This window comes from Lontra canadensis, unplaced genomic scaffold, assembly GCF_010015895.1.
Source record: "Lontra canadensis isolate GAN:19392208 unplaced genomic scaffold, GSC_riverotter_1.0 scaffold27, whole genome shotgun sequence".
Classification (NCBI taxonomy): Eukaryota; Metazoa; Chordata; class Mammalia; order Carnivora; family Mustelidae; genus Lontra; species Lontra canadensis.
In genome coordinates, this window is record NW_022631021.1 from 3,207,625 (window position 1) to 3,221,310 (window position 13,686).

Consider the following 13,686-nt stretch of genomic DNA (forward strand, 5'->3'; position numbering starts at 1 on the left):
CAACTGTGATTATTTTTCCTTGATTTAAAAAAAAACATTTACTACCATGTTTTGAATATTATACAAAATAATCTTAGAATTACTTGGAAGTTTTGAAATGATACCTGACCATCTATCTGCAATACTTAACAAGTATACTTATTCTTTTAACTATAACAGTTGTACTGGTTTCTGGAAAAGTACTTTTTCCATATAACAGCTTTTTTTTTTTTTTAACTTTCTCAATAAATCTTTCAGGGTTTGTTTGGTTTGTATATTCTAACCAAGCACATAAACATTTTTGGTCCTATAACATATGATTTTTGTTTGCCATAAGATTATGTCAAGTCCTTATAATTTCCAGTGTATTAAGTATAATAACTATTCCATTCAGGATTTTACATCCTACTTCCATTTTATTCTAATGCTATTGCACAATTAAAAGTAAGTTTATTTGGATTTTTCTTATACCAAAGCATTGGACATATCATGCTCTCATTGTTTTATTTACTATTATATAAGACTTTATTTTTTAATTTAAATTCAATTAGCCAACACTTACATAAGAATTTACATTAAAGGGACACATTTCCTATCTTCAAATCTATTCCTTATAATACCATGTTGACCTTTATATTGTTAGATGAATATTAAGAAGTTATGGGCAAAACATACTGAATTACCAAGTCATAGTAGAAACTCTACCAGCATTACAATTTCTGAGCTGTATTTTCACAAAAAAGATGGGCGTTCCCAACAACTCACATGATCATATCGAAAGAATTTAATCCTAACTTCAAAGAGCATATAATACACGAGGAATATTTTTCCCAGATTATCAATCCATTGGTTGTTGTCCACTGACTAGTAGTAACATCTCTAATACTTTTTATTAAAGAGAGTGATTTATCTTACCTAAGTCATAGATAGAGATCCTGAAGAATTTTATGCATTATCTGTTACAGATTTAGCAGTACCCCAAATGAAAGAACTGTTGTAACATTTAGAATTATTGAACTAAACAAAAATGAATATCGTTACATACCTGACAAATAGCAAATCCAACACCACTTGCGGAAATATTAACAGCAATTGGCTGAGCCACAGCAAGCTGAATAAAGATGGGGGAAAAGTGAGTAAGACTAATCTTCCATACCTATGTCTTTCTAGCTAGCACAGGATATCAGTGTCACCCCTCGCTAGGAGTGTAAGCCATCTGTGAAAAGCTCTACGAATTTCACACAGCTTCGCATGTCAAAAACCAACCAGGTAAGAGAGGTGAAGGCAGAGGAAGGGCCCACTCTCCACGCACCCTTACCTCTGCCTTTGAGAGAGGAGATAGGGCTGCCCTCCTAGAGGTGCAGAAGCGAGAGAGACAAGAAACAAAAGTCCTGGGGCGCCTGGGTGGCTCAGGGGGTTAAAACTTCTGCCTTTGGCTCAGGTCATGATCTCAGGATCCTGGGACTGAGCCTCACATTGGGCTCTCTGCTCAGCAGGGAGCTTGCTTCCCCCTCCCTCTGCCTGCCTCTCTGCCTACTTGTGATTTCTGTCTGTCAAATAAACAAATAAAATCTTAAAAAAAAAAAAAAGAAAAAGAAAAGAAAAAGAAACAAAAGTACTCTCACTCCTCCATCTCCCTTAGTGCCTAATCTGACTAATCTGTTGGCCTTCCTATGAACACAGAGGCACATGATCAGGGACTAGGAGTCACACTACTCTTTTCTTTTGCCACCAGCTCTCTTCCTCAGTTTCCAGCCCTGAAGTTATCACTCTCATCCATTACTCTCAGCTTCCCACAAGGTTAACCGCAGGAATAAAGTGGGTGTATGATATGCCTTTATTCCATTTTAAAGTAAGAATTTGGTCCTAATTCTATCAATTCCCCTAAGATGCCATGTGGTACAGCTGGAAAGAACACAGTCTGAAACACAGGTTCATATCCTAGCCCTGCTATTTCTAGCAATATGGTCTTGAGCAAGTTACTTAACCTCCCTCAGCCTCAGTTTTATCATGTGCATGGTAGAGATGAAATATTTTCTTAGTGTTGGTTTGAGAAGCAAATGCAATAGTACATGTGAAGAAATCTGGCACACTGCCTGCAAAGCACAGGAACTCAGCAGGTGTTCACTCCTTTCCCAATATGATAGAGCCCGTATTTTCTCCTTTTCCAAATCTTTCCAAAGTTCCCATCCCCCTCCTCCCCTCTTCCCCAGCTCAGCAAATTCAACCAAAGAAGGGCACTCCTTCCTCCCAGTCTCTTTACAGGGTCCTAGGAACAAGTTTCTGTTGAAGTTAACAGAATGGAAATAAAACAACATTCCAGCATAAGGAATCATCTGCACATAATTGTAAATAACCACCCCCTCGTCCACACCTCTGACGTCTGGAGGAGAAAGCGGTTCTGTGTGTCAATCCGAAACTTTACAGGACTTGGTGAACTGGGCCCCATCACAGTCACTTGGATGTTGGTCCTGTCTGTGTTCATTAGGGCTGCAAATTCAGATAGGGCCTTCAAGGCCACAACGGTGTCCTATTGAAGAAAGAAAAACATGTGTGCATACAAGCATATATCAGTGTCACCAAAGAGTCTTTAAAGTGGGTAATTAGGACACCTGCTATGTAGTCATCCACCCTCCTTGGGAGTGGAGTTCTCCTTTATTCATTTCTGAAGGTCCCTGACATACAGTACAGGAGAGGCTTGGAAAGAATCTGCTGACTGACACTGAATCTGCTCCATCAGTTACTACGCACGAAAGATGGCCCAGATACATGGGGAACTACTTTGTCCCACATACATAGCACAGATGATGTTTACATCCGTGATGAGAAAAAGATGAAAATTAGTAACTTAGACCTTTGACTTACAGTACTAAATTTTTAAATTGCCAATTTTATGAAGTCACAAAGAAAGCAACCACCTACTTCCTTTAAAAAATTACATTTATATTTAAACTGCATTTAGTTTAAAAAATGAAACACTATCATCACTCACCTGGGTAGATGCAAAACCTCCCAAGCTATTTCTTTGGCTGCTGAGCCACCTCATAATTGGGATTCCCTCAGACACCTGATACTGCAGGAAGTGTGAGAGCAGTGCGTAGGCCGCAACCTCAATATCCAGGGAACGTGGCTGCCAGGATTCAGAAAGTTTAGGCTCTGATGACACCCAGAATTGCATGTCTCCTGCAAGAGACAAATAGTAATAGTCTGACCAATGGAGCAAAAATTTTATTTTATACCATTAAATATTCCTACACTGGTCCAAGTCCTACTTTACAACATATATATATATTTTTTCCAAATATGAATATATTTATGCCACGCAAATATATGTGTATTCACAAACACAGACACATATGTAAACATGGACTTATAGGTCACTTTCTAAACTAATGCAACTTATAAATTTTCATCCATTTCCTTGTATTTGAGGATATTTTGATGAAAATAATTTCCCAAGGGAAATTCCACATGTTTGGCTCAAAACTAAACAGCTATAAATAAAAGAAAAACATACTATACTCCAGAAGATAATGTACATAACTTTTCCGACCAGGCCATCCTAAAAATATTTTAGGACACATTAGAAAGAATCCTGTTCTGGGAATCTGCCATTAACCAGCTCTAATGTTTCCGGAAACCTCTCCCTTTTTTCATTATCTGAAATTTGGTGTTATAAGTTCAAAATCCAAGCCCCGAAGGAAAAAAGAAAAAATGAAGGACCCTGGCCAACTCAACAATCTTCCTAGAGATATTCCACTTACCCTCAGAGGAACATCTTACTGGGCACCCCCTCCCCCCGCTCAAATATTATTCTTTAGATGATCACACTCAGGTGGAATAATAACTACCACTTAAACAAGCAGAGAAGAAATGTCAAGGCCTACAGTCTCCCCGTAACAATCTAGTGCCCAGCACTGCAAAAGGCAGTAAAGATAGTAAGAATGCAATCTAAATTACTGCTAATAACAATACAATGTTTTTTACAGTCTTAAAAAATCTCTAAGCATTTTCAACATTTATCCTTTCTTGAATTAACAAGGCTTCAAATCAGTGGACATTACTTATTTCTCCCCACTCATCCCCATCTCTGTCTACCCGTGTTTCTCTCACACGTGTGTGTACACGTGCACACAGACACACAGACACACACACACACACACACACACACACCTGGATCCCAACCATAGAGGTCATCCGGGAAGTAGCAACACCTGTACTTTTTATCTTGTTGTAGCCCATTTAAAAAAAAAAAAAAAGTCATCCAACTCACTAACAGCATTTTTCAGCATTTGCATTTCTATTAAATAGCATTTTAGTTCAAATTTTGAACATTTGCTAGTTGTTATTCCCATTTTATAGTTAGGAAAACTGAAGCTCAGAAAAGCAAGTAGCACTAGAATTTGAACCCAAGTCTCTCTACAGATTTTTGTCCTAATGACCACTCAAGGCCACCAAACCAGAAATGGTATCAAAGAGCTCAAAAGGTAACTGACACAGGGCAGAACATATCTAAAACAAGGAAACACACAAGCCCTGAAATTGTCTAGAAAACACAGGGAGAGCAGAAGCAGCCATGTCAGACTCATCTGATCTCATCTGCATTTCATTTATCATCCCATTCAGAAGAGGTAAATGTTATCAACTTCCTATCTGGCTTACAAAACTTTCTCACATACTTTGTACATTTCATAATGCACAGCAGTCTAACAATCTCAAGCAACCCCATGCATTACCTTCTTGTTCTGCTCTCCAAGTCAGCATATTCAAAGCTTCCTTGGCTTTAGGGCTCCCCACGGATGACAGTGCATAAGTTATAAGAGCTAAAGTATAATTGTCTGAAATTCCTCTATTAAATTCAGACTCCAAAAAGTTGATAGACTCTTGCACATCAATATTAGGCTTGAAAAAAAAAACATATATTTTACTATTCAAAGTAACCCATTACCACACATTTAAACAAAAAGTATTTCCAAACATTCATTCAAAAAATAATTTCAGTGTCTGTTTAAGCACCTGACTTTGTCCTGGGCAATGGGAATCAAGGATGATCACTGACATTTAAAGATTTGCTATTCATTTTGAAAATAATACTGCATTTGAAATAAAAATGAAGGAATCATACCTATTTATAATTGCACCAAAAAGAAGATACCTAGGAATAAACCTAACCAAAGAGATGAAAGCCATGTACTCTGAAAACTATAAAACACTGATGAAGGAAACTGAAGAAAACACAAAGAAGTGGAAAGACATTCCATGCTCACATGGAGTAAAAGAACAAATAATGTTAAAATGTCCTTGCTACCCAAAGCAATCTACATATTTAGTACAATCCCTATCAAAAGTACAATCCCTACCAACAGCATTTTTCACAGAGCTAGAACAAGCAATCCGAAGATTTGTATGGAACCACAAAAGACCCCAAATAGCTAACGCAATCTTGAAAAACAAAAGCAAAGCTGGAGGCATCACAATTCCAGGCTTCAAGTTATATTACAAAACTGTAGTAATCAAAACAGTATGGTACTGGGGGCGCCTGGGTGGCTCAGTGGGTTGAAGCCTCTGCCTTCAGCTCAGGTCATGATCTCAGGGTCCTGGGATCGAGCCCCGCCTCGGACTCTCTGCTCAGCAGGGAGGCTGCTTCCTCCTCTCTCTCTGCCTGCCTCTCTGCCTGCTTGTGATCTCTCTCTCTGTCAAATAAATAAATAAAATCTTTAAAAAAAAAAAAAACAGTATGGTACTGGTACAAAAATAGACACCTAGATCAACAGAACAGAATACAAATCCCAGAAATAAACCAGCAATAACAATATGGTCAATTAATCTCCACAAAGCAGTAAAGAATATCCAATGAGAAAAAGACAGTCTCTTTGACAAATGCTGTTGGGAAAACTGGACAACCACATGCAAAAGAATGAAAGTGGACCATACATAAAAATAAATTCAAAATTGATTAAAGACCTAAATGTGAGACCAGAAACCATAAAAATCCTAGAAGAGAACAAAGGCATTAATCTCTTTGACGTCGGCCGTAGCAACTTCTTTCTACATATGTTTCCTGAGGCAAGTGAAACAAAAGCAAAAATAAACTACTGGAGCTACATCAAAATAAAAAGCTTCCACACACCAAAGAAACAATCAACAAAACTAAAAGGCAACCTACAGAATGGGAGAAGATATTTGCAAATGACATACCTGATAAAGAATTAGTATCCAAAATATATAAAGAACTGATTCAACTCCACACCCAAAAACCAAATAATCCCATTAAAAATGGGCAGAAGAGGGGCACCTGGCTGGCTTGGTCATGGAACATGCACTCCTGATCTCAGGATTGTGAGTTCAAGTTCCATCCTAGATGTAGAGATTACTTAAAAATAAAAAGTCTTTAAGAAAAAAAAAGTAGAGGGGGGTGCCTGGATGGCTTGGTTGGGTGAGCATACAGCTCTTGATCTCTGCCCATGTCATGATCTTGGGGTCTTGGGATCAAGCTTGTACCTGGGCCTGTGCTCAGCAGGGAGTCTGCTTTTTTCCCTCTCCTTCTGTCCGTTCCTTTGCTCACATGTTCTCTCCCTCATATAAATAAATCTTTTATAAAAAATGGGCAGAAGACGTCAATAGACTTCGTTCCAAAGAAGACATACAGATGGCCAACAAACATGAACTAAATATCACTGATTATCAAGGAAAAACAGATCAAAACTACAATGATTTATCACCTCACACCTGTCAGAACGGCTAAAATCAACAACACAAGAAACAACAGGTGTTGGTGAGGATGTGGAGAAAGAGGAACTCTCACACACCGTTGGTGGAAATGCAAACTGATACAGCTGTGGAAAACAGTATGCAGGTTCCTCAGAATATTAAAAACAGACCTACCGTATAATCCAGCAATTGCACTAAGAATACAAAAGTACTAATTTAAAAGAATACATGCACCTCGATGTTTATAGCAGCACTGTCTACAACAGCCAAGACATGAAAGCAGCCCAAGTGTCCATCGACGGATGAAGGGATAAAGAAGATATGTGTGTGTGTGTGTTTGTGCGCGTGCATGCGTGTACACAATGGAATATTACTCAGCCATAAAATAGAATGGAATCTTCCCATTTACAGTGACATGAATGAAGCCAGAAAGTATTACGCTAAGTGAAGCAAGTCAGTCAGAGAAAGACAAATACCATATGATTTCACTCATATGTGGAATCTAAGTAATAAAACAAATGAACGAAGAAGAAAAAAAGAGAGAGGCAAACCATTAGCAGACTCTTAAGTGTAGAGAACAAACTGATGGTCACCAGAGGGGAGGTGGGCAGGAGGATGGGTGAAGCAGGTGATGGGATTAAGGACTACACTTGTCATCATGAGCACAGGGTGATGTATGGAAGTGTGGAATCACTATGTTATATACCCGAAACTAACATCACACTGTATGTTAACTACCCGGGATTTAAATAAAAAGAAAGAAAAGAAAAGATTTTAAAAGGAAAGATTTAAAAACAAAGAAAAAACACTGCTTTTCGGTTTTTATGAGTAAATAGGCACCATTTCCTAGAAGAAATAAGAAATAAAAAGACCATTTGCCAGTGCTTCTACCACTGAATATCATGAACTCAGAGGTGAGCACAAAATATAGTTTGATAAAAATATTATTCATATCTGATCTCATGTGTTGAACCTCTAAGCTTAGGGGAAAGTTTATCTTCCATGTGTCTAATACTGGACTAGGGAAACAGTAGGAGCTTACTATGAAGAATGGCTGTTTTTGATCATGTGAAATGTTGTTGCCATTAAAGCAGTAAAGGCATCAATCACTGAGACAGCTCTGGAGCAAAAATAAGTTCATTAACATAATTTCCATGCATACTCATTCTCATCCAGAATCCACGCCCCTTTAACATGATTTTTAGAGTGTGGGTATACTTTTGTACTAAATTAGCAGACATTGTCATCACTCCATGATATTTTAGAAATTAAAAAAAAAATTCTTCAAAACCTAAATGTGCTAGGATACGTTCCCAAATTCTAGAGGATTTTCTGTCCCCTAAGAAACTAATCTTTCCAATGATAAATACATATTGATTTATCTTATCAATAGCAAGTACGCCATTTATACAAGAAAGCATTCTTAGTTATTCTGAAAGAGCAGGTTCATATTTTCATTCTCAGATTTTAGAATATGGCCACGAAGGCAAAGCAAAAAGGTACCCAAACTCAGACTTCAAATATGATGTAAAACTGCAGAACTCTTTTGGTTTCCAGACACATTCTTGACTCATCAAGACGTACCTTCCTTGTGATTTCCCATCCATCATTTATTAAAGATTAAATACCTGATACTTTTTATATCCCAGGAGAGAAGTCACAATATAAGCTGTAAGCGTTACTGGACTTTTATTGCCACCTTGAAGCTCACTGTGGATCACTCTTCCCGGCTCCCAAAATTCACCATTGGATTTTTGACGTCCTTTGAGCCAAGTATATGTTCTGTGTAACACATTCTGATCAATATCTATGTAAGGATCAGCTTCAAGGAAACATCTTAAAACAAAAGCTGACAACCTAGGTGAAAAAAGGAGAAAAACTGCATAAAATACACTTTATAAAGTCCTCTAAATAACACTGAGCAAGAAAACACCAACAGTAACATTTCTCCCCCACCACAAGATTCAAAAAAGGATAATCATGGAAGAAGGAACAAAGTGACAAAAGGCAACAAGGAGGCAACATAAACATCTCAGCCGAGCTGGTAGACATGGTTCCCACTTGAGGATGGCCAAGAAATTCCAGGTCAAATTCCAAAATATCAGATTTGGAAAGGAATTTAGAAATCATCTAATCCATGTGCCTCCCCCCTCACTATTTTATAAGTTGAGAATTCAATACTCCAAAAGAATTAAATTGTCCAAGGTTATCATTTTTGGAGTGTTCTAGGTATTTACCAAGGAAGATCCCATTATATTCTTGGCTTAGCCCTAAAGCCATCGATGAAGTACATATAGTTCACAGTCAAACTGTAGCACTTTTAACTAGAAAAAACGGATAATTTCTCTCCGGCAGGACAGGAGTCAGAAAATTACAGCTTGCAGACCAAATCTGTCTTGGTCAAATCTGGTCCTTGTGCCAAATCCAGCCCAGTGTCTGTTTACACGTGTGTCCCTTCCACTATCCTCCACCTGAGAATGGTTTGGGAAGGGAAGGGAAGAGAGGAAGGAAGGAAGGAAGGAAGGAAGGAAGAAAGGAAGGAAGGAAGGAAGGAAGGAGAAAGGAAGAAGAAGAAAAAGGAAAGGAAAGGGAGGGAAGGGGAGGGGAGGGAAGAAAGAAAGACAGAAAGACAGAAGGACAGGGAGGGGAAATAACATGCAACAGAGACTCTATGTGGCCTGCAATGCCTAACATTTACTGTCAGAGCCTTTACAGAAAACGTTAGGCAATGCCTGCTACAAAACAATAAATATTTAGGTGAAAAGATCATCAAGCAATAAAACACTGAAACCTTTCTATTTATGGATCTATATCCTGACACAGGCCAAAAGAGAATTTGAAGTGAAGCCGGTATGTCTCATCCTATGAACTGTTGAGGTGTGATAGATTTACTAGTATTCAGTAACAGCTGATCCTCTTTTACTTTGAGTATGCAGAGAAGTTCACTTTATCACCCTTTTGAAGTTAAGCACGGCCATGTGACCAGCTCTGACAATGATTCAGTGAGGAGAAATGTTGCACCGAGGCTGAAGCACCTAATTACCAACAAGGGATACTCCAGCTTTCTCTTCCCAGACTCTCATAAGCCCCAAGCGTCCTGGGAAATGGTGTCGGCTGAGGAAGGACTACAGCGCCCCCTGCTGACCAATAGTGGACTTGCAGCATGAGCAAGAAAAGCTCTTGTTAAGCTACTGAGATTAGGGGGTTGTTACCACCACGTGCCTTGTCCAACCTGACTGCTACAGTTAGTCAATCCTCTGGGTGAAATGAAGAACTGACAATAGTGCAAGGAGAGAAAATAATCATCCAAAATCAGCAGCACAGAAATTCCATTCTGGAGGAAATCTGGATGCTTATTACTTAATTCCATCACTGTTTTACACAAAAAATAACCTTAACGAAACCTGTGTTGACTGTGTTAATACAAAATTTGTATTGATCATGTATGACTAAGAAAAGAACTACGTTGGGGTGCCTGGGTGGTTCAGTGAGTTAAATGTCCGTGCACACTGGGCGCGGAGCCTGCTTAAGATTCACTCTCCTCCCTCTCCCTCTGCCCCTCCACCCCTGCACTTGTGCTCTCTCTAAAAAAATAAAATAAAATAAAATACAAAATAAAATAACAACAAAAAAAAACTATGTCATAATCACTCAGTATTTCTAACCAGTTTTTCTTGTCAACTGCACCATCATCATAAAGTATTTTTATTACTTTTCCCAAAAAAAAGGATTTATAGCTTATCTTTTCTAAATAAAAACATTTTACTTGTTAGTGTTTTAAAACCATATTTAAAAAGGAAAATCTCCCTTAAAGACAGGCTATAGGAGGGGCGCCTGGGTGGCTCAGTGGGTTAAAGCCTCTGCCTTTGGCTCAGGTCTTGATCTCAGGTTTCTGAGATCGAGCCCCGCATTGGGCTCTCTGCTCAGCAGGGAGCCTGCTTCCCTTCCTCTCTCTCTGCCTGCCTCTCTGCTTACTTGTGATCTCTGTCTGTCAAATAAATAAATAAAATCTTTAAAAAAAAAAAAAGACAGGCTATAGGAAAAGCAACCTATAAGCCCATATACTTAGGGACACATCTGTCAGTTTCATGGCCATTTTGCCTGAATAAGAGCCCACTCATGAAAGATTTGTTCTATTAGTAAAAAACACTAACCAAGTGCAGGTCATTGGGTGGTTCAGTTGCATAAATGTCCGACTCCTGGTTTCAGCTCAGGTCATGATCTCAGGGTCTTGAGATCAAGTCCTGAGTCAGACTCCAAGCTTAGCGAGAAGTCTGCTAAAGTTTCTCTCTGTTTCCCCCATGCCCTTCCCCGGACTCACTGGCACTCTCTCACTCAAATAAATAAATAAATCTTTAAACAAAAACAAAAACACACTTACCAAGTGCTCCCAGAAGGGTCATCATTCCCAAAAGCACTGAAAGAGCCGTCTTCCCTCTGATACAGAAGTTCTCTCTGGTAACCTGTAGGACAAAAAGGGCACAGATGATCGATGTCATCACAACTTGAAATGAATGGAAGTTTCAAATCATGACTTCAAATTACAGAAACATAAACAAAGAATGGGAAAGAAGATATCAAATCAGCAACTGATACTGAATATTTTCTATATTAAGTGCTGTGAGAGAGTAAAACTATCAAGACTTTTCAAGAAGAATGTGTAAAATAAGAACCGTGACAGCTCCAACTAAATTCAGAAGAATACCAAAACAGAGACAACAATTCTAGCCACTTAAAAGGAAGCAAACTGGTCTCTTGATTTTGGCTCAGGTCATGATCTCAGGGTTGTGAGAGCGAGTTAAGATTCTCTCTCCCGGGGCGCCTGGGTGGCTCAGTGGGTTAAGCCTCTGCTTTCAGCTCAGGTCATGATCTCAGGGTCCTGGGATCAAGCCCCGTGCGTTGGGTTCTCTGCTCAGAGGGGAGCCTGCTTCCCCCCCTCTCTCTGCCTCCCTGTCTGCTTACTTCTGATCTCTGTCAAGTAAATAAATAAAATCTTTAAAAAAAAAAAAAAAAGATTCTCTCTCCCTGCAGCAGCTCTTTCTACCCATGGTCCTATCACTGTGCTTTAATAAAATCACCTTTTTGCACCACAAAAAAAAGAGGGGGGGGTGCCTGGGTGGCTCAGTCGGTTAAGCATCTGCCTTCTGCTCAGGCCATAATCTTAGGGTCCTGAGATCAAGTCCTGCAACGGAATTCCTGCTCAGCAGGGAGTCTGCTTCTCCCTCTGAACCTCCCCACTGCTCGTGCTCGTGTTCTCTCTCTCTCTCTCTCTCCCTCTCGCAAAAATAAATAAATATATATTTTTTAAAAAAAGATTCTCTGTCCCTATGTCCCTCCCCCAACTCATGCTCTAAATAAATAATAAGTAAATAAATAAAATAATTAAAAGTAAGCAAACTAAAGGCCAAGTTTTATTTAACTTTGTAGTGTTGACTACAATAGTTTCCATGCTTAATCATCTAAAATTGTTTGCTACCTAAGAAAAATACTATCTAGAGTATCAAAATCAAAGTTTTGGGCTAAAATAAAAAGTAAAAACACTTGCTATTTTTAGGCCAGCAACAGAATGGGAAAATTGTTAAATTTTGTCTATGTCTATGTCTTTTGACCCAATAATCCAACTTCAAGGATTCTACCCTGAAGATGTATCTCTAACAATTTAAGAAAAAAATGTATGCAGAAGATGATAAGATTATGCACTGCAGCATTATTTGTAATTGCAAAAGTACTGGAAGTACCTAAATGTCCCCAGATTGGAAACCGGTTGAGTAAACTGTAGTGCATAAACACAGTGGAGACTATGCAAGTGTGAAAAAAATGAGGATGTCCCTCTAAACTTATACAGCATGATTTCCTGCATGCACTTTTAAGTGAAAAAGGCAGTCTAAAATAATATGTATGATATACTACCTTTTGTGTAAGAAAAAGAGGAAATAAGAAAATATATAGGCATATGTTAATTTCTAGAGAGAGAGAGAGAGAGGAAAAGAAACTAGAAACTAATGAAGTTACCCACAAGGGATTGGGAGAAGGGGTACAAGAGGGAGATATAACCCTTCACAGAATAGAGTAAGTTGGTCACACAAAGTTATTCACAAAAAGAGTAAGTTGGTCTTTGGGAAGCATATTAATGTCCTACATATTCAAAAAAGAAAACAAAGAAGAATAGAAAAAAATGATAGGCATTACTAAGACTAGATCATTTCAACATGTTTTAGTTTTCATAAACCCTGAAAAAAAAAAAAACAGTATATAATCTCTTCCTTTTTCAGAGGCAGTCAGGGTTCACAGAGAAGCAGAAAAACTTTCTAGTGTTTACAAAGGAAATTAGCAAAAGAGTCCAAGACATTCTCCTTCAGTTTCCGGCTCAGGACTAAATCCACCAGATAGAATTTAACTGTGAACTCAATCTGATAGAGAAGGGGAAGAGAGAGAGGGGTGGAAAGGAAAGGAAAGGAGAGGAGAAAGAAGGAAAGAAAGTGTTCAGGAACCCCCATCACTACAGGAAATGTCTCTATGAGAAGGACGACCAGCTTCTAAAGAGAGGATCATGTGCTTCCAAGCCCCCAAATCACGTCAACAACTGCAGTTCCAAGTATGAGTTATTGTAAAACCAGAGAGATGAGATCATGCAGATGAGATCACTGCTTATGGAAATTACCCCTCAGGTGGCTGACCTCCAACAGTCCCCATTAATATCAACAATTAACACCATTCCTCTACCAGGGGCAGCCAGCCCTGAGGAGGGGGAGGACTCAGACAATCTCCAGTTGTGGAGTGCATTTCTTGAGCTGGTTTAAATGAAACAGAGACTCCAAACCTCCAGCTCTGCTCCCATGGCAAAATAAAGGAGAGAATCAGGACATAGAGAAAGGAACTTACATGAGTCTCCCAGTAGGAATATCCTGTGAAGCAGCCTTCCTCACCTAAATCAGCCAAGCATCATTAACCCTCAGCTGCTTCTCCTGCAACTCAACCACTCCACAAGCAGTAAAA

General features: G+C 38.9%; 1 protein-coding gene across 1 annotated transcript in view; it reads right to left on the reverse strand.

Annotated features, from left to right (window-relative positions):
• CD109 (CD109 molecule) overlaps window positions 1-13,686 on the reverse strand; it is a 129,878-nt gene that overhangs the window by 17,740 nt on the left and 98,452 nt on the right. Inside the window, exons 24-29 of the mRNA XM_032864356.1 lie at window positions 11,072-11,153; window positions 8,319-8,547; window positions 4,716-4,881; window positions 2,972-3,162; window positions 2,354-2,509; window positions 1,025-1,090 (exon numbers count right to left, since the gene is read on the reverse strand). Of these exons, the coding sequence (XP_032720247.1) occupies window positions 1,025-1,090; window positions 2,354-2,509; window positions 2,972-3,162; window positions 4,716-4,881; window positions 8,319-8,547; window positions 11,072-11,153 (890 nt within the window). The remainder of the gene's footprint in view (window positions 1-1,024; window positions 1,091-2,353; window positions 2,510-2,971; window positions 3,163-4,715; window positions 4,882-8,318; window positions 8,548-11,071; window positions 11,154-13,686) is intronic.